This window comes from Echeneis naucrates, chromosome 8 (assembly GCF_900963305.1).
Source record: "Echeneis naucrates chromosome 8, fEcheNa1.1, whole genome shotgun sequence".
NCBI lineage: Eukaryota > Metazoa > Chordata > Actinopteri > Carangiformes > Echeneidae > Echeneis > Echeneis naucrates.
Window position 1 is genome coordinate 10,824,753 of NC_042518.1, and position 23,820 is coordinate 10,848,572.

The 23,820-nt window shown below is 42.6% G+C and overlaps 1 protein-coding gene across 1 annotated transcript in view; it reads right to left on the reverse strand.

Moving 5' to 3' along the window:
* Nucleotides 1-23,820, reverse strand: part of cacna1ia (calcium voltage-gated channel subunit alpha1 Ia) — a 95,671-nt gene that overhangs the window by 45,467 nt on the left and 26,384 nt on the right. Inside the window, exons 2-6 of the mRNA XM_029508051.1 lie at nucleotides 20,884-20,995; nucleotides 16,277-16,410; nucleotides 10,602-10,699; nucleotides 3,504-3,663; nucleotides 185-533 (exon numbers count right to left, since the gene is read on the reverse strand). Coding sequence (XP_029363911.1) covers nucleotides 185-533; nucleotides 3,504-3,663; nucleotides 10,602-10,699; nucleotides 16,277-16,410; nucleotides 20,884-20,995 — 853 coding nt within the window. The remainder of the gene's footprint in view (nucleotides 1-184; nucleotides 534-3,503; nucleotides 3,664-10,601; nucleotides 10,700-16,276; nucleotides 16,411-20,883; nucleotides 20,996-23,820) is intronic.

Below are 23,820 nucleotides of genomic sequence, written 5' to 3' on the forward strand. Positions count from 1 at the left end.
AATGAACAGTAAAATATGCAGATTTAGCGCTGAAGTGAATTCATAAATAAAATAAAAGAAAATAAATGAACTTTTATGAATAAGGATCCGAAAAGTTAGAAATAACATCATTTCAAAATCCAACATCATCAAATAGAAACACATGTTAACAAAAGCCTGCGAAAAAGAACACGCAGTATCATACCTGAAAAATGACTATCCAGGCGTAGACAATGTTGTCAAAGTTGATGGCACCTTTGTGGGGGTTGCTATTCCCTGTGTGGCAGCGGGTGTAATATTGGTTCCAGTTGATGCACAGCCCCATTGCTTCTCCAGCACCGCTCCCATTGGCCAGTGGCTCCGGACTCAGGCCCAGAGCCTGCCTATGGAGCGCGTCCTCCTTGTCCAGGCAGCACGTGCGGCCTCCTTCACGCCTCGCCGGCACATCCGAACATGACATGATGCCGTTATCAGATGCCAGCGAGCAGATGAAGGGGCGTTCGTCATCCTCCTCTGGCTGATAGTATGGAGGTGGCAGAGCCATGCCCGAAGAGCTGGACAAAGAGCAAAGTAAGAACATTTTCAGTTAATTAACAGATTTCCATCATGTTTCATTTCTCCTTTTGGGGGCATTTCACAAGAATTTCTGTTCTCTTCTCAGTCTCACATATCAAGCGACATATATAATAAGTGTGTGTGCAAGAGAAGATCCTGACCGAGCAGTGAACTACCCTTCAGTGCCTAAAGCAAGAGTAGACAGGTGTGGTAAACTGGGCTGGGTTCATGCAGTGGTCAGGAGATGATGGAATGAGTTTATGGCCTTTATTTATCCACATGGAGAAGAAAAACAAGTGTCAGACAGTAATCCAAATGCTACCATGCTTTACTGCTTTCAGTAAAAAATGTAAACTATTTATGACGAGTTGGCAGCACTGACTGTGATCGAACTATCCGACAGGGAAACTGGGATCAGGATTAGGTAAGATTATGCTAATAATTGGTGTGGTCTTGACAAAACAGAAAAAAGAGGTGTGTTCTGCCATTCGAAACGGGGCCCCTCCCCTGATAACCCTGCTGAGCAAATGGACCTCATTCCACTGAGTGTGACAGGTGAAGATAATCATACACCACTGTTGGAGATTAAATGTATTCTCAAGTGCAGGATTTTAATGGTATGATAATGTGATGACAAGGCAGTTGTATAATCTAGCATGAAACATTCACACAAACAAAATGAAAATTGCATATTCGGAGCTTGCTAACCAGCTGACAGGCACTTCACCGTAAACGGGCGTGTGCGGCAGCAGACAGCAATTAGATTAATCATGTAAACTAAGTCATGATGAAAGTGCCAGCCAGACTGTGCACGTGGCTGACGTAGCATGAAAGAATCAGAAAACAGATAAGCAGCTTGTATACATGTGCATTTACAACACGCATTCATATGTATAAAGAAGTCATCCACTGAGTGAGTGAATATATGTTTATGTATGGAGTATGACCTCACAGTGTCTGTGGCACTCACACTCTTGCTCCCTCATTAATCTCTTGCGCTTATCTCATTTTTTTGTCGTCAAAAGTTTCTTACTTTCCTTGCATCACAATAATTCTTTCCCCTTCTTCTCTCTGTAACATTGACCCCCAATCATCTCTTTTCCTCTCACCACCACAACACAGACATTCCCCCTTAAGTTTCCTCTCTCAGGCTCTTGATGTTACTCTGTCTCCAGTCAGTATCAAAATAGACAGTGCTGATATCTATAATAGCAGATTTCTCCTTCTACCTCGATCTCTAATTGATCACACAACACACATGCACACTGCACTTCCCAGATCAATAGTTACAGAGGCCAGATCAAGTTACGCCACCTTCCATTGAGAGAGACTTTGAAAGTATGCATTGATTTAGTGGCAAAACACAAGTTTGCAGGTTTACACTGACAAAGAGAACTCACAATAGTGATGGACAGAAGAATGTTGAGAGATGGTGTCAGTGGCACTTTTTTTTTTTTTTAACCAAAGGTGCAACAGTGGAACGAGGTTCAAAGGGCTTTAAAAAACAAAAAGAGTGAAAGAAAGTAAAATAATGAAGAGAAAAACGGCTCCTGTCAAGGCAGCAGAGCATGAATGAAGGCTGTTGCCCCCCACTGTCAATGCCTGGGCATGGCATAGCATGGCACAGCAAAACCTGGCATCACACTGAGCGAACACCTGCCAATAGAGAGGAAGATTGAGGCAAAGACCAAGGCTAAAGAGCAGCAGCGAAGAGAAACAGTTCCCAGCAACGTTACTGAGTGAGACTCTGGGACAGTTGAGAAGGGAAAATTGGTTTGAAGAAGTATGGCAAAATAAATGGAACATAAAATAGGCCAACGTACACAAACTTCTTCTGAAATTGCGTAGGGCAAATCCATATCCTGCATAATACAAAAAAAATTAAATAAAAATTGCCTATGAAGTTCTGCTGGTCAGCTACATGTTTTCCAGTGATGCAGCCTTGTGGTTTCCCAGACCATTGCCCAAGCACTATTGTCGCATGGCGGGCTAATAAAATAGAAGAATAAAAGATGAAGAGAGAAGGTGTAATATACTCAAGTGATTGCTGCAATTGACTGCAACACTTGGCCCACTCCATTATCAACCCCCTTCAGGCTAATGTTAGCCCTTAACTTAGCATAATAGTCCTCAAGTGCCAACTCAATAAGACCTCTCAAAGTAACTACTAAAGCCCTGTTATTCACCTGGATAATATTTTGACACAATACTTAATAATATACAAAACAATACTTGAATAATGAGCAACAACACACAATACAATGTGAGATCCCTGCTGGAAGTCTGCTCTTGTACTGATCAGCAAAAGTGTTTCCAGTCTAGTCCAGTGGAAAACACTCTTTTCTAAACAATAGCGATTTTCTTCTGATGTCTTCAATAAAAATCCAAAAATGTAATAAAAGCAAAGTCCTCAGTTTGCCCTGATAGCCATAATATCTGATTTATCCTACTGAAGATGCAGCAAACATTGAAAACACAGTTGGGAGTAATTTTGTGGTGTGATTTTTCTGTGGAAGGGTGAGAAGGAAGCAGATAGGACGGTGGTAGCAGGCGGACATGGGTCCCCTTTCCTCTGGCTGATCGAGCAGTCATTAGTACAGTACGTGCTGTGCCAGCACAACGGGCTCCAATGCAAAGAAGCAAAGATTTCCAAAGTGACGTGGCTCAAATACATATTACAACACACATATCAGGGCGAATGTCTTTCTTGCTGACAGCGAGCAATGAATGTCCCTCACAAACAATGAAATTGTCGGTGAAGGTGTCATGTAGAGCCATGAATATGGAGGCCATGTAAATGTATTTAGTGGATTTATGCATCAGGACAAAATTTCATCTTCATATTCATACTGATGAAATTGTACATTTTACAAAACTTCTAAAAGAAATATTGCATTTAGCCTGTTGACATGGGTTATAACAGCTTTATGAAAGCATGGCCACAACTTTCATTTTCTACTTTAACTCACAGGGTGAAGTTCTCCTCAAGGTAGCAGCGATTCCTCAGCAGTCCTGCCCAGAGCTGCACACCGATGATGCCGAAGATGAAGAAGACGAAGAAGCAGAGAAGCAGCACATTTCCCAGCATTGGTAGAGTGTCGAGCAGCAAGTTCACCAGGATGCGCATACCTGTGTATTTCAGCAAGGTGACCAATCAGTAATGGATTATTACAGGTTTACATTCTCAATCTTAACAAAGGACTTCATATTTCCATATATATTCCCTCATCAGTTGATGATTGAGATGATTTTTCCCAATGAAAATGTCTATTGGAACGTTGTAGCGCCACTGCTAATAAAGTTTCTAGCAGATAGGGATTATCTAATAGAAATGACACACACATAGTGAAGGAAAAATGAGTAACGGTCATCACATTTTTTTGATCAGGAGGTTAGCGTTTGCTCCACTGCAATGAAATTATAAGGAGCTAATCGGGAGGACAGTGGACTGTCAACTTCAATAGCAGGGACTGAAACCAAATACTTATGCTTCCAAACAGTATTGCCTAAGGTCGGAGAAAGCTTCTGTTTTTGGTTAAAGAAAGAAGCGAAGCATACCATGTAGCTGTGTCAGGAGTCTTTCAATGTTTCACAAATTCCTACCCTGCTGCCGAACATCACTTTTTTGCAGATATGTTTAGTAAGAACCTTTTGCAAGTGCGGAAATGATCACTAAATTTTATTAATGTGTGACATTATGTGACATGAATGGTAGCGATTGTGAATTTGCTGTTGCAATTTAGCAGTAATTGGATATATCACTAAATTTTGGGGCATTTATAATTCATTCATTTATAATTCATTTTCTAATTCAAGACCTATGAAGAAGTGACAAAAAGAAGAAAAAGGGAATAACACACATACAGGCAAGCCTAACAGCCTCTCCATAGGAGGAAGTATGGAAGACACACACCTGAGGAAACACTGTGTGGACAAATTAGGCATGATGTAAAAGAACAGTTCAAACACACACTAAAAAGTTAGAATATCAAGCAGACAGACACAACCTAAGTACCATCCAACCCCAAGCTCTGAGGCATAATTGAGATACATAAGGTCTCATTCAGGATTAGGTGAAAACTAACTGCAGAAACACAAGCATGTCTCCTGTCGAATAATGATGACCTCATCTCCTGCGGCTTGGTCTGCCCCGCAGTGAGGACATATTGAGATGGTGATTAGTGTAAGATAATGACAGCTGATTGGACTAACAAGAGAGAGAGGTGAGCCACCGACTGATGAGATCACAGAAACCCTGTACACCTGAGAGGTAGCTGTTTGTGTGTGTGTGTGTGTGTGTGTGTGTGCACTAACAAGTGCTGCTATAAATGTGTGAGTATGTCTACTTGAATTATCTGATGCATGCATTCGTACTTATAAGAGGTGTTTATTTGTGAAGTGCCGTACTGAGATCCGTGAATGACAACTCACCAGCAGGTTAATGTGTCATCAACACAACAACGCATCTAAACTGAGTGCCAACAGACTGAACGACAGGTGACAAATGGAGGCAGGAGACAAAGAGAGAAAGCGCAATGAGGATGATGTTCCCACATGCAGAAAATATTTATGACGATGCAAATACATGCAGGTTAGTCACTACAGAGACACGAAACCACATAAACATAAATGTTGTGAGTTACAAAAAAAAAAACAAGAAAACATCTAACATCCCATAAGTGTTGATCAATGCTAGTACTTTGAATTGTTTAGATATGAGTCTGTGCTCACACTGAGAGGTTCATTTGTCAACAAGTGTGTGGAATTTCCTCATGCTGAATATTGTACTGTTGGAACTTTTTTCCAAACATGTTTTCTTATGTTATAAATGGATCCTTTTTCTTACAAAACAGGTTGTGAATGCCAGATTACCAGTACATTGATGTGCTATCTGAACTTTCTTGAACTAGGGGGGATTATCAAATTGATTGAAATCTCATATTAAGAGTCCAGAATTAAGACTTATTCCTCAGGTGGGTGAGTGTATACTGTTTCTCCCCCATGTTAATTTTTCTCATCAACTGGTATTAAATTAAAAGCAGTAGCATTCCTTGTGACTATGTGTCTCTGGTGGCGACTGGAGGCGAGTCTAAATGTATTTGTTCCCCAGGGTTGTGGTCATTAGACCACCACTCCATTAGGCTTAATTGGGTGAAGAGAGAGAGAGATGGATCATGGGAGAGATGGGGAGAACAGGGATGAAACAGGGCCTGAGGGTCTGCTGAAAAATGGTGAGTGTCAAAATAAGAAAATTAAAAAAAGAAAGAAACTGAAAGAAATAGAAAGCAAACAACTCTCTGGGATAAGGAACACGATGCTCATCTTTTCCTTCCTTATTCTCTCGCCTTCTCTTCTTGCCTCCCTCCCTCTCCCCTCCTGGTGAGTGTACCAGTTTGCCAGCTCCTGCTGTTCCCACATAAAGACCGATGCCCCCTCTTGTGCCACAGTAGAAACACATTTACAGCTACCTGCCTGTGCTATTCACCAAAGACCCAGAGAGCTGTTTCTCCTGCTCTTTTTCTTGGTTAAGTTTCCATAGCATTTGTTTGCCTTCTTCGCCTTCTCTTTCTGGCATTTCCTCTATCACCCATTTCAGTCTACAACAACAGCACACAGTAACACACACACACATAACTTAGAGCTATTATCTGCCATCTTGTCGGAGGGTTACAGATTGAGATGTGTAAAGGGTCAGGGTGCGCTCATGCTCCCTCTGCATCCAGGCAATCCAACAAAACAGGGAACAAATAGCTTTCTCCCCTTGCTTCATCCCCCTTAAATGGGGTCAAAGTAGGGGGCAGAATCAGGCCACAACACACCCATTACATGTAGCTGACTGTAAACATCATCGGTACACAAATCACTAACACATGACTACAGTAAGAGCAAATATATAAAAGAGGAACTAAGCGTAGGTCTATGTACACATATCTTAAATACACACTTGTATAAACACATACATCTGCTGTATCAAATATGCATATGCTAACAAACCCATGTATCTGGAGGCTTGTGCAATGATGCATAATCACCTCCAGAAAAGCTGATTTGTTTACAATCTGTGCACTTGTCCCTGAAACACATAGACACTCTGCTGCACACAATATCTTCCAATCACACCACTTGAAAAGTAATGCATCCATATTTTCTGAGCGTTGCTGCTGCTGCAGCTGTCTGAAATATCAGGCTGAGTGGGTTTCTTGATGATGGCTCCACCTGAAACATGACTTGTCCTTGTCCAAAATGTGTGGAAAATTGAAATCAATTCAGCTAGGAGGCATATTAGATCTTTTTCATAGTATCACTGGAAGGTGTCTTCAAACTCTTCCTCACCCGGCTCAGTCAGTGACCTCCAGGAAAGTCTGGATAACATCTACGAACAGACTGGTGACGGCTGGAGAGATAGTGGACCGCTCAGAGAGATGATAACCAGGGCAGGAAGGGTTAACCAGTGCCAAAGAGGGCACCCAAACAAGCTACTATGAACATCTCAGAAATATACCCCCAAAAATGCCCAAGATGGGGGGAGGATGAGCATCCCAATTGGAAGGAAGTACTGGGAACGACCCAATCAAACGGACAATGAAATAGGGTAGAAGTCTGCATCTGGGGCAAGGTCTGCAGTAACCCAAGAGGCCTGAAGAGCCAACAGGCAAAGATGGCCTGCCTCTGGAAGGAACAAGTGAAGTAATGCTTAGGAACAGGAGCTGGCACAACAGTTCCAGTGCAGACCCTGGTTCAAAGCCTGGATCTACCTGCAGAGAGTCCTGCCAGGAATGCTCTGGTCCCTGTTATTTTACGAGGTATCATTAACATTATCATTAACGGTCGAGACTCTCGAGAAGTCCATCAGCCAGTTTGTCTGGAGATGGATGGAGCTCCCTCGGTCCTTGAGCAGCATTGCCCTGTACGGCCATTCCACCAAGCTACAGCTAATTTTAAGTGGACTAAGAGAGGAGTTTAAAGTCACCCACTCCAGAGAGGTGTTGATGTACTGGGACTCTGCAAATGTCAAACTTGCATCAGCAGAAAAAGACAGAGAGGAAGTGCCACAACTGAGGCACAAAATGCTGGCGGGCTCCGTGGCAATGGGGAGAGCAAGTCTTGGTTGCTTTCCCAAGCTACATTATCACCTGGCCCATGGAAAAGAGAAGCACCAACTGGTTCAGGGATTTGAGCAGATGTGGAGGAAAAACACAGCAAGACAGTCAGCATGTCCAAATAAGCGGCATGGACCAAGTGGGAGCATGCAGAATCCCACAAAACTGCCTGGGCGGAGCTCTGGAAAGCTGAACCATCACGTATCAAGTTCCATGTCCAATCAGTTCATGACGTCCTCCCAAACAGCCAACGGGCGTACCTGGGGCCTGGTAGATACTCCTGAGTGTAAGCTGTGCCAGAGCAGGGGCACGCCAGTGCATATCTTACGCTGCTGCCCAAAAGCGCTAGGGGAGGGGCAGCACCGCTGGTGCCACGACCAAGTTTTAAGATCTTTGGCGGACTCCACCTGCACAGCTGAAAAACCCAAGAGGCCTGAAGAGCCAACAGGCAAAGATGGCCTGCCTCTGGAAGGAACAAGTGAAGTAATGCTTAGGAACAGGAGCTGGCACAACAGTTCCAGTGCAGACCCTGGTTCAAAGCCTGGATCTACCTGCAGAGAGTCCTGCCAGGAATGCTCTGGTCCCTGTTATTTTACGAGGTATCATTAACATTATCATTAACGGTCGAGACTCTCGAGAAGTCCATCAGCCAGTTTGTCTGGAGATGGATGGAGCTCCCTCGGTCCTTGAGCAGCATTGCCCTGTACGGCCATTCCACCAAGCTACAGCTAATTTTAAGTGGACTAAGAGAGGAGTTTAAAGTCACCCACTCCAGAGAGGTGTTGATGTACTGGGACTCTGCAAATGTCAAACTTGCATCAGCAGAAAAAGACAGAGAGGAAGTGCCACAACTGAGGCACAAAATGCTGGCGGGCTCCGTGGCAATGGGGAGAGCAAGTCTTGGTTGCTTTCCCAAGCTACATTATCACCTGGCCCATGGAAAAGAGAAGCACCAACTGGTTCAGGGATTTGAGCAGATGTGGAGGAAAAACACAGCAAGACAGTCAGCATGTCCAAATAAGCGGCATGGACCAAGTGGGAGCATGCAGAATCCCACAAAACTGCCTGGGCGGAGCTCTGGAAAGCTGAACCATCACGTATCAAGTTCCATGTCCAATCAGTTCATGACGTCCTCCCAAACAGCCAACGGGCGTACCTGGGGCCTGGTAGATACTCCTGAGTGTAAGCTGTGCCAGAGCAGGGGCACGCCAGTGCATATCTTACGCTGCTGCCCAAAAGCGCTAGGGGAGGGGCAGCACCGCTGGTGCCACGACCAAGTTTTAAGATCTTTGGCGGACTCCACCTGCACAGCCAGCCAGCGCAGCAAGACTCAGGCCGCCCTCAAACAGTCACTTATTAGAGCAGGGCAGAAGGCTTAATGACAACAGCCTAGTTCGACAGGGGACTCCTCGCCACCGCTCATGACTGGCATCTTCAAGTCAAACTGGGAAGACAGGGCAAGTTACCAGCCAACACCACAACTACTTCTCTTCACCCAGATATGGTGCTAACATCAGAGTCCACCAAGCAAGTGGTTGTTCTTGAACTGACCGTTCCCTGGGAGGACCGAATCGATGAAGCCAGTGAGCGAAAAAGGGCTAAATACACAGACCTAATCACACAGTGCCAGAGCAACACCTGGAAAGCCCGCTGTGCGACAGTCAAGGTCGGCTGCTGACTCTTTGCTGGCCACTCACTACAGCAAACCCTTGAATTCCTTAAATGAATGGACTGCAATCTAGGAGAGTCATCAGGAACATTCTGGAGGCCTTGAGGTGACTGTGGATCCGCAACAAACAAGTGGATATTTAAGGTGAAAATGAAAGTATCAAAATGTTTTATATGTCACTTTGCAGAGATAATGCAAAGGCAGTATGTGGAAAAGAAGTGAAGTAAAAATCCACAGCCGCAGCCATCTGAGCAACAGATTGTGTAGCTCACATGCAATCTTATTCACAAGGCCATTTCTTTCAAAGTTTGTTCACCTTATATGTTTAAAAAAATGCGGTGCAGTCACTGCTAAGTTTCCTCTCTTACTGTATCTGTCCTGAAGGTCCAAAGTGACTCAGGCTAGGGCTTTCATGAAATCAGCTCCATCTGCTGCAAACTCATTTCATGGTTATTTAAAAGAGGAAAACAGCCGCTCTTGGTGGCTTTAAGACACAGGGAAAGTTTGGTTTACTTGCTTTGTTTATCCAAAACTTTCTGCAGAGAGGAGGAACTGTGGATCATTTCAGGACAGAATCCAGTCCTCTATTGTCAGTTTCATAAGGAAAGGAATTAAAAATTAATTCACCTATTACCACAAGACATGCTTTCAGCCAAAGCCAAACAAGCAAAAAAAAAAAAAAAAAAAAATATATATATATATATATGAATAAATAAATAAATAAAACGACTTATCTGAAACCTCATTACCCCCAATTTGCAGTGACTGCAAAGGCTTGGCTAAGTGCTAAAGTGCTAGAACTATGAGACAAGACTGGTCAGAATCTACTTTGGGCAGACTTTGGTGCTTATAATGATTAAGAGCAACCTGATTGGGCAGCGAGACATATGAAATCGATACAAGTTAAAAAGTTTGACCAAGAGCAGAGTTTCAGATGAAAGAAATTAGGTTATGGTCACGGACCGATCACTGAAGCAGCATTAATGGATGGTTTGTAAATCTGATAACGCTGTGACTCAAGGCCTGAATGGGCTGTGTGATTAAGCATAAGATGAATGTTTAATGATCCCCGTGGGGAACAGGTGGCATACAGATGCACAAAAAAGCCAGTCATGTAATACATCTACATGAATTTTCATGCAGACGCATTATGTGGACTGGCAGCACATAGACAACAACACAAAGAGGAACGACAAGCACAGACACACAGAAAACCGGCTGTGTAGTCACATGAAAGGACACTTCCAAATGTGATTTGCACTCATAAGCGAACACAGAGAAATTTGAAATGTTCTCACTTGGCACTCTGTTGATAGCTTTGAGAGGCCGGAGGACCCGCACTGTCCGAATGGCCGACAGGTTGATATTCTGCAGGTCCAGCGAGTACTCTACCATCCTGGATGAACAAAGAGAGATAAAAGTGAAGAATGATAAAAGCAGAGAGAGCAAGAGGGAGAGAGAAACTATTTAACGTTGCCTCAGTGTGCTACCTGTTCATTATTATCTTTTGTTTTTTTTTTTTTTTTGGTAGTCTCACTTGTCCCCTCCCAGAGTTTTGCGAGCCTAAACAGTTCAGAAAATTCACCACAAAGAGAGGGAAGTCGTGGGGGGATAAAGCGACAAAGCATCAAAAGTGGAGAATAACATGAAAAAGAGGCGGAGAAGAGAAAGAGCGAGCGGGGGAAAAAAGAGGGATTCAGTCTATTCTAAGTGTTGCCTGCAGGATGTTGTGGCTCAGTCAGATCCTGGCATCTGTTAGAAAGTCATTTCCACAGCATGGCTAAGCTGTTTGTGCCCCTGAACCCCAACAACTTTCACAGGAGAATGGCCGCACTTGTCACCATGCACACCATGTCTGTGTGCGTGTGTTAGTGTTAGTGTTGTGTGATTCCTGGACGAATTGTGAAAAAAAAAAATAAATAAATAAATAAATAAATCGAGAGTCATATAACTGACGCACGAATCACGATTCCTCTTCTCTGTTAACTCGTTCACTGACTCATCCCTGCTACGGTTAGCCAACTGCGAAGAAGAGAGCAGACAACGTGTCACTGTAGTGGACTGAGGTTAATCGCTATATTAGCCCTGTGGGAGAAGCAGCATCTCTGGATTGTTGTTGCACTCCTTTTCTCTCCCCACTATGAGCTGTCACACAGTCCCACACAGTACATCTCACGGTAACCCGTTCCCATTCACAGGATATAAATCTTGACTCCTCTCATCCTCTCGCGTGAGGAGTCAAACTCTTCAAACTTGTGATTCATGACTCCCCTCACTGTAACTTGTTCGGAGTCTGCCACTGTCAGTTCAGCAGCAGCACATTCACACACTCGACGCTGGGAGAGCCTCTCCCCTGCCTGAGCTGACAATCTGCTGTCTCATCAGGTAGAACTCGGGTGAAAGGAAATTGTTGACAATATCAATCAATCAAACTTCATTTATATAGCCCTTTTGAAACAAAGAGCATGTTGCCCGAAGTGCTTTACAAATTAAAAAATAAAAATAAACAAGATAATATCCCCCAGCCAGGCCACATCACCATACACGCACAAACACACATGCATGCACGCACGCACGCACGCACGCACACATCCACTCACACAGACGCTCAGATTAAAACAGGTCATTATGTTTGTTTGGCAGGGTAATTAGTACGGCAGATAAAAACTGAGGTTGATCATTTTTCCTGCTTTAAATCAGTGGTTTTAACAGTGTGGCATGGGGGGGGGGCTGGGACTGGGTGGAGCTCGTGTGTGCACTGACTCAGTGACTCTGTCCGATTCACTTTGGTGAGTGATTCATCTAAACTCAGTCAGTGAAAGGGATCGAGTTTCTCATTACTAGGGTGTTTGTTTAAAAAAGCTGCACTCTCACAGCATGACTGCGATCATGAAGACACAAAAAGCTTGAGTTAGTGAGTTAAATTATATGTTTAATAAATGCGGGTGTGAATGTCACGGTGTGTTATTTATGTGTGCAAATGGTGAACATAATGTAAAAGCAGCTAAGTGAGATTGTGTGAGTCTGTGCCCTGGGCTACATCCGTGTCGGGACAGCATGACACCAACAGAGGCGTCAGCAGCACCTCCCCAAACTAAAGACACCCAGAGCGCAGCAGGCTGGCTTCGAACTAAACCGGCCAAGCTCGAAGTTTTCATTCATTCATTCAACTTCTACCGCTTATCTGTTTCCAGGCTGCAGGGGGTGCTGGAGCCAATCCCAGCTCACACTGGGCGAGGGCGGGGTCACCTTTGAGAGGTCACCAGTCCATCACAGGGCCAACACATACAGACAGACAGAGACCAACAACCACTCACACTCGCACTCACACCTACGGAAAATTTTGTGTCACCAATTAACCCAAACATGATTCCTTTGGACGGTGGGAGGAAACCCACAAAGGCACGGGGGTGGACATGCAAAATCTGCACAGAAAGGTCCCAGCCTGGGAATCAAACCCACGACCTTCTCGTTGTTGGGCGACAGCGCTAATCAATATGCCGCCATGCTGCCATGGATAGACTTATTAATCACAATTTACGAAAATGTGATACTTTATTGATTCCCCATGGAAATTCCCTCCATTTAACCTTCACCACAGCACATTCCTCAACAGAGCAGCACCCGGATCACACTTGAGAGGGATTACTTGTACCAATAAGTGTCTGAACCACTGTACAGCTGTCATACACTAACCACTAACAATTTATTCATGTGGAGGTGAAACGTTTAAAAGAGCTATAAAGTTGTAGGCACGTGAGGGCACTAAATCATATTTTTAGGTGAAATTCTTACAGCTTAACTAATTCTATTGTTCTTTCTGCAAAGCTCAGGAGTACCGCTTTCCATCATCTTTGTGAGAACGTATAGTCGCAGACCAATTTTCAATTTCCGCTGTAGTCGAAAGTGCAGAAATGCCACATGGCAGCTTGATGAAAACGTCCCAGTGTAGAGAAGGGCATCACAGCCGTCCTGGGGCCAGGCTCTTTTCTGTCTGGACATAGTGGTGCGATTAAAACCTGCCTTAAACACAGGAGCACCTGAGTTAGCTCTCATTAAAAACAAGGAATACGTACGAGCTCAAAGGCACAAAGTTGATCCTTTTTTTGTGTTGCTTGAATAGGCTTCAGGGGGAGCAATACACTTACATTAACAGTGACAGATATTGTTTCATTTGCATCTGTAGGGCAGACAGAGCAGCAAATGAAGTGAAAGAGAGACCGCAGATGTGCCTGTGTAAGTGTGGGTCTTTGGGCATATGTGTCTTTGTGAGCATCTGTGTGTACGCACTGTGCTTATGTATGTGTGCGCTCTATACAAGTGACTCTTCCTGCACACATCAATCAGGATGCTATGTTTGGGAGGGTAATTAGTCGACCGCCGCAAGCATCCTTTTATGATTGTTCTCTCCCTTTTTTTTTTTTCCACATTTCCTTTTTGCTCGTAACACCTTCATCTCGATCACGCTTTTATCTGATTGTGTGTGTGTGTGTGTGTATGTGTGTGTTTGTGTGTCTTTATATCCATATAAATGAAGAGCTAAAGGGGAAACCCAGGGTAGAGTCTTGATCCTAAATATGTCAATTCTCTTGTGGCTTGTCAAATTAACAATGTACCCCGATCAAAGTTAGCTCTGAAGTTCTGTGTCATGAACGGATTTTTTTTTCTTTAACATCATTTACATAAAAAGCATCACTCTTATATTTGAAAGTGATGAACTACAGCTGCAGTGCCGTCTTTTTCAATCCTGTTTAATTATGTAATACTGCTATGATCCAATATCCTAGAAAGGCGGATCCACAAAGTGTGATCAGCTTTTTGTTTCTGTGCAGTAAATGTGCAAAAAAAAAAAAAAAAAAAGCTCGAGGTTTGTTAACCAGCTAGAGTTAAATCACTCCCGATCCTGATCATGCTGGATGTGTCATAGGAGAGAGACTTTGACCTGGTGCGTTTTTCAACTGTCTCTGGAATACATTAAAATAAGTATGAAAGGCAAGACCGACTTTCTGTAAAGAAAAGGTCATGCGTCATTCCTGGTTGAAGAAGCTCAGGGGAGACACACATGCTGCGAGTTTTTAGCTACTGCTGCAGATACCAGAACTGCAGGAAGACAAGCTTGAGTGCAGCGAATTAGGCCGAAATGAAATATACGGGATACAAAGTAAAAACAGACTCAGGGAGGCACTTCATGTGTGCGAGGTTATGGGGAAAATGAATTAGGGCCTTCAAAGCATGCTCGTTTGAACATGTGAAAGAGAAGGAAAGAGAGAGGGAGATCGAAGGAAGGAGAGAGAGCTAGGTGGTGGCGGTGGGTAACAGACAGAGGTTTAAAACAGACTGTTGTCTGCAATTTGGCCTGGCGAAGCTGGCAGTGCCCCTCTGCAATTAGTCTCAACGCTAATCTAATGGCTGCTGCCAGGAGGGAAACCAAGACCGAGGCACTTACACGAATGCAAACACAGACGCACACATCCACAGATTACACAACCCAGACAGCAGACTGTAATCTCCGTGTGTAATTCTCTCACGCATACACACTGGCGCACACACACACACACACACACACACACACACACAAACTCTGAGCATCCGCTAGGCAGAAACTGCTTCAGCTCAAATGAAGATAAATGTCCCACCACCTACTCTGGTAAGTGTGTTGCTCAACCTTTCTTTATGTGCTATTATACCAGCCTCTCTCCTCATCCATCTCGCTCTCACACACGCAGAAACACACACATACACACACACACACACACTCACACACTTGCTTTATCACCCACGTCGGAGTCTCTCATTTCACTTTGTTCACAGCAGGTGTTCGAGCAGGTGTGTTTGCTTCTGTTTTATGGACATGCATCCATTTGTGTGTGTGTGTGCGTGCGTGCATGTGTGTGTTTGTGCATTTTCCGTATTAAGAGCACATGTGATCAACAGGCTGCAAGATTACATTCAATTTATTCAACAAAACACTAGGCCATAGATGTTTATGCTTTTGTGAGCAGGTGTCAGAAATGTTTCAGAAGTGGGTGCCTCACAAACTCACTTTTGCATTCCCAGATTTTCTGTTTTCTGCCTTCATTTCTTTGTTTTTTTTCCTGTTTGCCCACCAAACAATTTGAACCGTCAATTTGCATGTGGCAATCCAAAGCAGCAAAACAACATTTCTACAGTCAGAATTTATATGTTAACTGATATGGTTAAATTCTAGAAATTAAAGCCCATTTTATCTTTGTTTGTCATTGTCACAAAAATGTTTATTGTTCAATTGCATGTTTTTGGTGTAGTTCATGAATGACTTTTGTTTAATAAACAACCGCAAAGACAAAAGCCTACATTTGCCCAGCATGAACTTTACTGATATGGAAATTTGTCTGGAGAACAAAAGTGAATAACAATGTGCTATTCACGTCTGTAGTTTAATTGCCTCAGCAGACTTTTACTCCTCCTAGTCTGTTCACTGTTCACACTGGTGCCCCGCAAACATGACACATGTTGGAAACACATGGACTGACAGGTCACACAGACATCAGACAGTGTTGGCTGTCTGTCATCCAGGATCATCGGCACCACAGAGTAACACAGGGAAAATGTTAAAGTGTCTGGAATGAATCAAAATCATGCTGCATTTAACAGCACTCAGCAGAATCTATTCAGGGCTTAGAAAACCAACGCACAATTAGCTATAGACAAACTGTGTTAGAAGTGTTAGAGGAGGGAAACAAATGTTGCCAAGATACAAAAGCTCCACAGTTGCTGAGCCCTCAATATAGACATTATAAACATTATATTACAAAATTCGGACACAAATTAAAAGTGAACTAATTCAGCCATGACCTTTAATGACATTTACTAAGTAATAACATGAAGTAAGTACTTATTTTACTCGCCTTCTAATGACTTGATTCGAAGAACCTTCCTGAAATAACATTTCCCAGTTGTGTGATAAGCTGCTGACATTCGTAGGGTTACTTACCCAGCCATGACGATGAAGAAGTCCAGCCTGTTCCAGGTATCTCCAAGGTAACAACGACGGCCAAAGATCCCAAGAGCCACCATTTTTATCACCATCTCCAATGCAAAGAAGATGTAGATGAATGCATCAAAGGCCTTTAGGAAGACAGAGGGAGATAAAGTCGGAAGAATATGTGAGCAAAAGATGCATTTGATATATTTTACTTGATATGAGCCAGATATCTGGTTTCCCTTTGCATGTCCATGAAATTAGTAGGCTCAAGACGTTGTCAATGCTTTGCCTCATCATTTTTTTCAACTCATTTCCTTAGTGGACAAAGAGCACTTGTCATCTTTTGTGAGAACAAGTTGCCTCAATAAAAATCACTGTACCACACAGTGATAGACTGCAAAATGAAATGGCAGAAAGGGCCTGACGCGCAGGTGCTCACGCCTCAAACCGCTCTCTGATATTGCCCATGAATGTATTGTAAATGCTTTTAAAACAGTTCAAAACAATTCATCAGCTACTCTCCATATTTCAGTAGAAGCTTTTTTTTTTTTTCTTTTCACTTTTTAAATGTGAGAAGTTCACCCTCAAAACAGAGTCACCCCCCAACTCACAGGACCTGCCAAATTAGTTACTTTCTATCCAACTGTCCTTTTAAAACACAGCGGACTGTGATCTAATAGCACATTAAAGCGCATGTGACGTGCAAGACTGGCAATAAGCTTTGCCGGCTGTTGCTTCAGTTAAGTTTGCTGTTAACATTGCTAAATGTGTGCATATGCCCCGCGTACATGTAACTTTGCTAATTTAACACCGTGCACAACATATGGTGCTCGGTGTGAACCAACCCACACTGCTGCACTTGAATCAGAAGAGAAGCAAAAATTAAACAGAAAAGAGAAAGTAGGAGAGATCTAGGTCAAACCTAAGAGAAAGCGAAAGATGGAGAGAGCGCAAGATAGTGAGAAATAAATGGAGAGGGACATATAAGCCCGAATCCTCGCCATGTCCTGCTTGTGTGATTATGTTTGGATCACTAGCTAAACCTACGATTGTATTTTCAGAGAAAAAATATTCCCCAGTGTTTTGCCATAGGCTGTGTGACTGTGTTTGGTTCTTTGTTACATATTACTCCCACATACAACTCAAGCTGCTCTGTCTTAACACAGACATTTCCATAGTTCGGAAATTTTAATGGCGCCACGGCTGCTTATTAATAATTGATTGATAATAATTTGGCTTTTTGATGATGATAAGAGTATTTGTTTGCTTCACAACCATCATCCCTCCCCCAACTGGGGTACACAAGTCCAATACTTTTTAATCTCAAAACTATAACTTTGCTTGATTTGTGGGGGAAATGTGAAATAAAGAATATGGCCTTAAAAGTAAGGAAGATCAGTCATCTGAAATGCTTTTCAAGCATCTACAAACATTTAAGCCTGGTGAAAGTCCCCAGGCAACAATACATGATAAGGAACACACCAATTTACAAGTTCATGAAAATCCCATGGACACTCTGATTGAGCTGAATGCTTCTCAAGGCTGTGAAAGTACAGTAAGCACGCCCTGAGAAAAGTGCACTCAACAAATTGCACTTCACAAACCAATAGACATGCTGCAATGGGGAAACAATTCTTCACGGGCAATTTAGCGTTATTACCTTTTTCAGCTTTCAGGGAAAAGTCTAACGTCAAACTAGAGAATCAACAATAACCCACATCAGGCTCAAAAACATTGATCCGTGGTGCATTTGGACAATCTGGAGTAAAATATGTCAACCAGAGAGGAGCCTTAGTAATTGTGGGCTATTGTTTTCATCCATAGGCCACATTCAAAAAGATAAATGGTGAAGGAAATTTTGTGGATTTATTCATGCTGCTGAACTGGAAGTAGCACGTTTCTCATCCAGCCAGAAATAGCAAGAGTCAAGAGATGGGTGGTCCCTATTATAACCATGCCATTATCTAAACGGATCAAAATCTCCAAGAGTAGAGACCAGATCTTTGCTACTTGAACACAAGATTTCAAATATATACAACTGAGATTTTCTTTTTTTTTTTGCTTCTATTTGAGGCATGGCTTGGTGTGTGTAGAAGTGGGCACTGTGTTTTGATGCATCTGAAGCCGACATGTGCTCCATCTCTTCTCATTCAATCACACGGACACACATACTCAACGCCTCGCACAGGCGTCAGCTAACACACACACAGCCAGCACACAGAGCTGGCAGCATGCAAGGGGAACAGTCTCATATGCTGTTTAAATGATGTTTTGATAAATAATGCAAGCTGCACGCTTCACATGTAATCCGACATTGGCTGCACCAGCCGGATCCCTGTTGCGCGCTGCGCTGAGTGAAAGGGGAATGAATTCATCATTGTTATTTGTCACTGCCGCCAGCTTGCTCTTCAGTCAGCCTATCAGGTTTCATCGTCGACATGATTTGTAAAGAGGTTGAGGCTGATGTGTGATGAATCCCTTTCATGGTTTGAAATAGGAGATGGTGTAGAAACTACTTCATATGCTGTCACTGTGCAGCTTACTTGGCAGGAAGAGAGGAGGTGGTAAGTAGGTCATCAGGATTGGAATGGTACCATTTGAAATCAAATAATGTGTGTGTCTCTTCCTCCACCTTTGGTGTGACTTACTGACTGGATTAATCAGCGTATCAAACCAAAGGCATCATGAGTACAAACGTTCATTTTACACTGAAATTTAAATAGGATAGAAAAAGGAGCCCCTAACAGCGCCTTTCAACTAAGTGTCAATGAGCTTTCTGAACAGTTGAACCTCTATTAAGAAGCTTGAACAGGTGATTTAAAGTTTAAATGAACATCCTATTCAAATCTACTTTAGGGAGAACAACAACTTTCTATTTTCAACAAATTACTATGCACATACAGACCAGAGTTAAATCAGGGCCCACTTAGTTACAATTTCTATCCTCAACTACAGTTTCTGGCTGTAAATTGAGGTTTGATTGTATTTTGAATGATTGACTGAGGTGTAACATATCATGGCGTACCACATGGATGTTACTGCCCTGCCACCCTACCTGCACTGAAGTTTTCTGTCCCTGAGGTCCAGGGCTCTAAATCCCATATAACTCCAGCAAGATTCCTTAACAGCCCAAGGCTGTCGTGATATATACATTGTTTGTGGTCATTAGTCTCTCTCCTTCCTCCAGGAAGTGAGGTTTGGATACTGTTTATCGAAGAGGGCCAGAGAGGCATATGAGGGCCACTCTAACTACCAAAGCCCTGTCAGCAAAATCCCTCCTGTTACCATTAGCAACCACAAGAACAGGACCCCTAACGCTACCTGGGGAGACAATATGCTTGTTAGAGAGACGGAGGTTGGAGGAAGGGAGGGAGTGCAAGCATGTAGGACTGGAGGATGGGGAACTTAGGGAGGAAGGAGGGGAGCAGGAAAACATGTCACACAGTTTTACAACAGCCATGACTGCTTATTTGAAATCTTTGCACAATGAAGAGAAATCCGGGATAAATACAGCTATCACAGCTTTGTCTGGGGGGCTTTACTTGATATTCTAATCCATCGCGATATGCTGTAGACCTGTGAGCTATCGCAGAAAAGTCAGTCAGCATAGCAACAGCACATGGAAAAGGAAAAAACAAACAAAAAAAAAAGAAACAAAATCCTTCGATGCAGGTAATCGTCGAGGGGTTGTCAATGGCAATGGACATGACAAATCCCCAAACAAAAAGCATATGAGGCAGAATTAGGTCATTTCTGTCATACCTGGAACTGAGCCTGCCAAATTTACTTCAATGAAAAGCTATTACAATGGCAGCCGTACACTGCATCCTCAGCCAGTTGGCAAATCACCCAGTCAGAAACACATAACCCACACCAGCCCAACACGGCTTACAAACACAAAGGAACAACATCAGCAATTACACAAAAAAACACAGCACAATACAATACAACAATATACTCTCAAACACAAATAGGGCTAAACTCGCGACCAACACTTTTATGAAAACAAGTCTTTCCCTCATGGCAATATACCTTGACAGTAAAATAAGGTGCAATATTTCCTTATAGTTCTGTGAAAGCCTTTATATTTTAGAGAATATTCTCTCGGGTTCAGCTATGCACTTACAGTAAACCAGTTTTGAAGTTTCTACATGGATCAAAAACTTCATCAAGACAGAGCCAAGACGGTCCTTCCAATAATGCATTTCAGGAAAACGTAGGGAAAAAAGAAAAAAAAAGCAGATGGGCGATGCGTTCTCGGCTGCAGCATTTGTGGCCATCCGCGAACACAACGTCAACTGCTGCCACTTGTCAGTTATGTCCTCATCATGGAGTAAAAAAAAAAAAAAAAATCGCTTGCATCTGTACAAGATATATTAAAAACATTCAGTACCAATTCCCTGTTCAGAGAGCAGGAGGAAATATAAGCCTTCAAGATGGGAAATATTGTAGCTGCAGCGTGGCTGTCTCAGTTGAGCAACAGTGACAAGAAGACTGGCAACCTGCTCCGTGGTGTATGAAATAATTGTTTTGTTGTATCTTTTCATCGATGCTCTGATGTGTTGTTGCCCCCCCCGATACAGACACACGCATGCAGGTACTGTGGTCTGCCTTACCTGCAGTATCTGGCAGCGGTCCGAGGTGCAGTCGATGTTTTCACAGGGCTGGTACATGCCCAGTGTCACACAGTTGAGCAGGATCACCATGATGCTAATCCTCTCGAACCACGTAGGAGCACAACTGGGGTTAAGGAGCAATGCAGCTGAAGCAAAGTACACAGTCACACACCATAGTGCATAATTTCAAACAGGACATCAGCGGCAAAGGCAAGGTGTTCACCCCGCCTCACCTCTGGACCTGTGAGCTCCCAGAGCTGATGGACTGATCAGTCATTACCTGTATGGAATAAAACTGACTCCTGTGTGTTAAAAGCGTTTTGAGAAAATGAAATGGACAGAGAGAAGAATCTGGATTTGATGTGGTCAGTGTACAACAACTGATATTGGCCTATTTGCTTTAGTGTTTTGACTTGATGTAAATAACAATTTATTTTACGAAAGATTTAATTTTCATTTTGAATTTATTGAGGTAAACATCGCAGTTTAAACATGTCTGTCCATCATTCTTACCATCATTTCAACATCATTCTAAAACCCCTTATAAAAAAAAAAAAAAAGCAGATGTTTAGGGATAACATTTAAAGTGAAGTGTTTTGAGAACAGTGGTTGTGAATGGTTTAAAAACACTTAAAAAAGGCCGGCAGTGACGCTCATACATTCACGCAGAACAAGCAATTTACTAACCTTGGTCTTTACTTTTACTTGGTCTGAGTTGGGGTGCGTTTGTTTTTACACCCGTATGGCCAGAGTTGGTGGTGTTAACATGAACGTCCTGCTACAGAACAAAAATGGAAAAACAGCTCCAATACAGTTGAGGTTTTCAATAAATGCAGATGAAGTGTTAATTTTCCCACTGTGAACTTGTAATGAATTTAAAACACATGTTCACGCAACTGTTATTTTGCCCGTCAACAACTTAATTTCATTCAATCACTCTCAATTATTACACAACAATCATCAATCAGCACCTCCAATTATTTTAAAAGGCATTTTAATACAGTCTTTGTTTTGTGTTTCCTTCAACGCAGCCACAGGATTTGCTCTGTGGCTATTTGGAATTTTGAAATGGGGGAAAAAAAAACAAACAAACAAAAAAAAACATTTATTTTAATCACTCGACTATGAAATAAACAGATTCACATTAAAAGTATCAGTTTGCATACAGTAAGTGACTCATTCACAGCTGTGTGTGCTGTGAGGTCAGGGGTCAGGCAGCTGCAACATCACAAGTGAACAATTCATCAACAACAATGAAGATGAGAAGCAATTTTCGAGCCAATTTCCGCTTAATGAATATACGAGTTATAAAACCTGACCAAAGATAGAGTAAATGCTGCAACCTTAGGGTGCCAGGGAACAGGACAGCCTTTTATTATATATTAGAAACAACTAAATATGCAACACTACTTGGGGGGGGGTCACAATCTCAAAACAAAATTAAAGCTTAAGCTTAAGCACTTACGCGCTGTTTTTCAGGCATATTTAACCTTGTTTGAGTCACACTTTCCGAATAGATTAAAATTAAATAAACATTCTTCTTCCACTCTATTAAAAAACAAACAAACATAAACCTTCAAACATGTGAAAAGCTTCAAATGCATTTTCTAATTTCATCAACTCTGTTGTCCCTTCACAGTAAAAAACATTCAGGGTATCTGTTATATTTTTACATAAGAATATAAAATGTAATTTTATTTTTCCTTTTCATTTCTAAGGTGTTCGTGAATCGTGGCATAATGTGAAACAAATGACTCCTTGGCTGCCTTTCTCAGTTGCCTGCAACCACCCGAGGACTGATCGTTATGTGAAGGACATGGGAAAATCTAAATTTTGCACCCAGCATCGAAGGAGTGTAATGCCAGCTAATGCTGATACACTGAATAGCTTTGTCACTTTAAAAGGTCCAAAAGTCTGGCTGGTGCCCGGGATGCTAGCTTACGAAGATGCATGAACAACAGGGAACTGACTTTGGCTCGCAGCCACGACTGTTTATAAAACCTTGGGGATGCGTGACTGCCCTTTCAAAATAAAAGGAAGCTGCTCGAATTGCTTAAATCAATATCCATTTTAGGACCTGCCCACTAACATTATATTAGAGACGGTTAACTGTCATCCATTTTCATTTCATCTCAAAGAATCTGCTTTAACCAGAAGCACTACTTCTTAACCCAAGTGACTTTGTATGACTAAATGAATAAACTAAAGTTATTTGAAAAGGTTTTATGAATCTTGCATCATCTAAGGAAATCTTAAGGGCACATAGAAGAAAAGCCTAACTGCCAATGTGCGTGCGCACATACGCAAACACACACATACACGGAGACACGCACACAAATGTGCATAGTCACAATTTCCTTTCAACAGGGATTATGTGGTTGCAAACATCTTTGTTATTCAGTTTTCACTGTCTCTCCTCTGCACACAGACACACACCAGCATAGACAGATTTTCACACCCACACAGACACATCATCCCCTCCATTAATCTGTTTGTTTCTCCCTCCTGCTCTCTGCTGTTTCTGCTATCGCTTCAGCACTGCTCTCTTGGGGTAACGCAGTGAAATGGGGGAGAAATAATATCACGATGAGTGGAAAAATGCCAAAAAACTTTTATACCCTCTCCTTTTAGTTTCCTTATCAAACACACTTCTTCTTCTTCAAAAAAAAAGGGTCTAACCCCCTTTGGGTGACAGTGTTTCTTATTTTTCATTTTCTCTGCCACTTCCTCCCCAATATCATTTCTATATTCCCAGGTGTCTGCTCTCCTCCTTCTTTCTTTCTATCTCAGCTTTTCATTCATTCCCAGGTGCGACAAAGCAAACGATGGACAGGTTTGCCCTCCCAGCAAAAACAAACGCAAACACTTTGGGACATATTATGCCTCAACAGGCAATGAAAAATCAATCAGGCCTGTGTGTGTATGAACGCGTGTGTG